Genomic DNA, 1,692 nt, shown 5'->3' with positions numbered 1-1,692 from the left:
CTGCTGGTGGTCACTGGAACCACGTTTGTCAGACCTTGTCAGAATTGGACCCATTCCAGAGGAATCAAAGGTGCTTTTACCTTTTTCCATTGTAACCACTGCTGCAGGGGTGTTTTTTCTACTTCTCTCTTTCTCTTTAATCGTTTTGAATGACAGAGATCGAATATTGAATTGTTTATCCATGGGTCGGTGGAGGAGAAATAATGACTCAAATAATACTGGTGAACTGCAGGAAGAAGTTGGAAATATATTGGTGGGGAACCCCTTGAGTATACGTGTGGTGTATCCATTGGAAGATGAGGACTGGGCGAATGGAGTGGTTTGTCAAAATGCCTTTGCGGAAAGGCGTCTAGAGATTCTCAAGCGGTATTTTGAGTCGCAGCGAAGGAGAGCTGCTCCTGTAGAAGGTCAGACGGAACCCTTTGGTGCTGCAAGTGATGGGAATGAATGTTCCTCGGAGTGTGATGATGATGTCCCTGTGAATGAGTGTTATGTATGCGTTTCACGTTTTCGAAGACAACTGATTTGGTGGCCGTGTGGTCACTGGATCTGTGCCAGTTGTTCTCGTAGGTTTTTAAGGATGTCAGGGTCTTCAGAAGCTGCTTGCTGTCCGAACTGTCGAGGCTCCTGCAGACACGAGGAACTGGTGGCAGTTTACGTTGTCCCCAGGGACACCAACCAGTCAACTGAAAATGTTCCTGTTGAACCTGTTGACCACATCGATAATGTCTAAACGGAGTCACTACTACAATAAATGTTTACTCCGGTGTGTTTTGCCTGGTGTGGCGAAATTTTTTGTTTGTGAAAGTTTAAAGTGTTAATTCTGTTGTATATTCCTTTCTATTGTATTTTGCATCCCAACTATAAAGAGGAGAAAGTGTATATATATATATATATATATATATATATATATATATATATTTATTTATTTATTTATCTACATTTTCCCGTGTAGATGTAGTCATGACTTTGTGTCTGTGTGGGTGATATGTGGATGTTTACTTTTTTTGTAGGTATTTTTGTTTTCTTTCTAAATAGTTTGTCACGAACTACAGTAATATGTGACGTTTCTTTTTCTTAGTTGTCAGAGAATTTGCGGTTTTATCGCGCAATGAAATAACACTCTGAGCATTTTTCCCCCTTTTTATTCCTTTTTATTCCTTTTTTTCTTTGCTTACTCTGTCTCATACCACCGAGACATCATCGTATTTGGTGATCACTGTAATTTTTTTTTATTATTATTCAGAACCTATATATATATATAGTTGCTTTGGTTCTTGTTTCCTTTCCATTTTTTATTCTTTCCACAATTTTCTTCTTTCTTTAGGGAAAAAAAATGTCTGTGATCCGCCTGCCGAAGGACGAGCTGGATGCTCAGATTTTCCGCTATTTACAGGAAGCGAACTACTCTGAGGCTGCGAATGCCATGAAGGACGCCAACCCAAGTGTAACAGTTGCTGCACGTAAGCTCAAGTTTTCTGCTCTCATCGCCGCCACGAAGAATGTTCGTAGTGATTCGGACAGCGATGATGAACCTGTGCGCAAGCCAGTGAAGGCATCACCCAAGACTGCTCCCAAGAAGCCAGTGGTTGACTCTGACAGCGACGATGAACCTGTGTGCAAGCCAGTGAAGGCATCACCCAAGACTGCTCCCAAGAAGCCAGTGGTTGACTCTGACAGCGATGATGAACC

General features: G+C 41.7%; 2 protein-coding genes across 2 annotated transcripts; both read left to right on the top strand.

Moving 5' to 3' along the window:
• Position 1: 1 nt before the first annotated feature.
• Positions 2-733, top strand: TM35_000042370 (uncharacterized protein; the record flags this gene model as incomplete). Its single annotated transcript, XM_029022431.1, has 1 exon — positions 2-733. A coding segment is annotated over one exon (732 nt), but the record flags the coding sequence as incomplete, so codon positions are not given.
• A 603-nt stretch (positions 734-1,336) lies between these two features.
• TM35_000042360 (uncharacterized protein) lies at positions 1,337-1,690 on the top strand (the record flags this gene model as incomplete). The annotated part of the gene is made up of 1 exon (XM_029022430.1): positions 1,337-1,690. A coding segment is annotated over one exon (354 nt), but the record flags the coding sequence as incomplete, so codon positions are not given.
• Between the last annotated feature and the right edge of the window lie 2 nt (positions 1,691-1,692).

The sequence above is a fragment of the Trypanosoma theileri genome (assembly GCF_002087225.1).
Source record: "Trypanosoma theileri isolate Edinburgh chromosome Unknown TM35_Tth_4_V1, whole genome shotgun sequence".
Lineage (NCBI taxonomy): Eukaryota > Euglenozoa > Kinetoplastea > Trypanosomatida > Trypanosomatidae > Trypanosoma > Trypanosoma theileri.
This window is presented reverse-complemented; position numbering and strand designations above follow the sequence as displayed.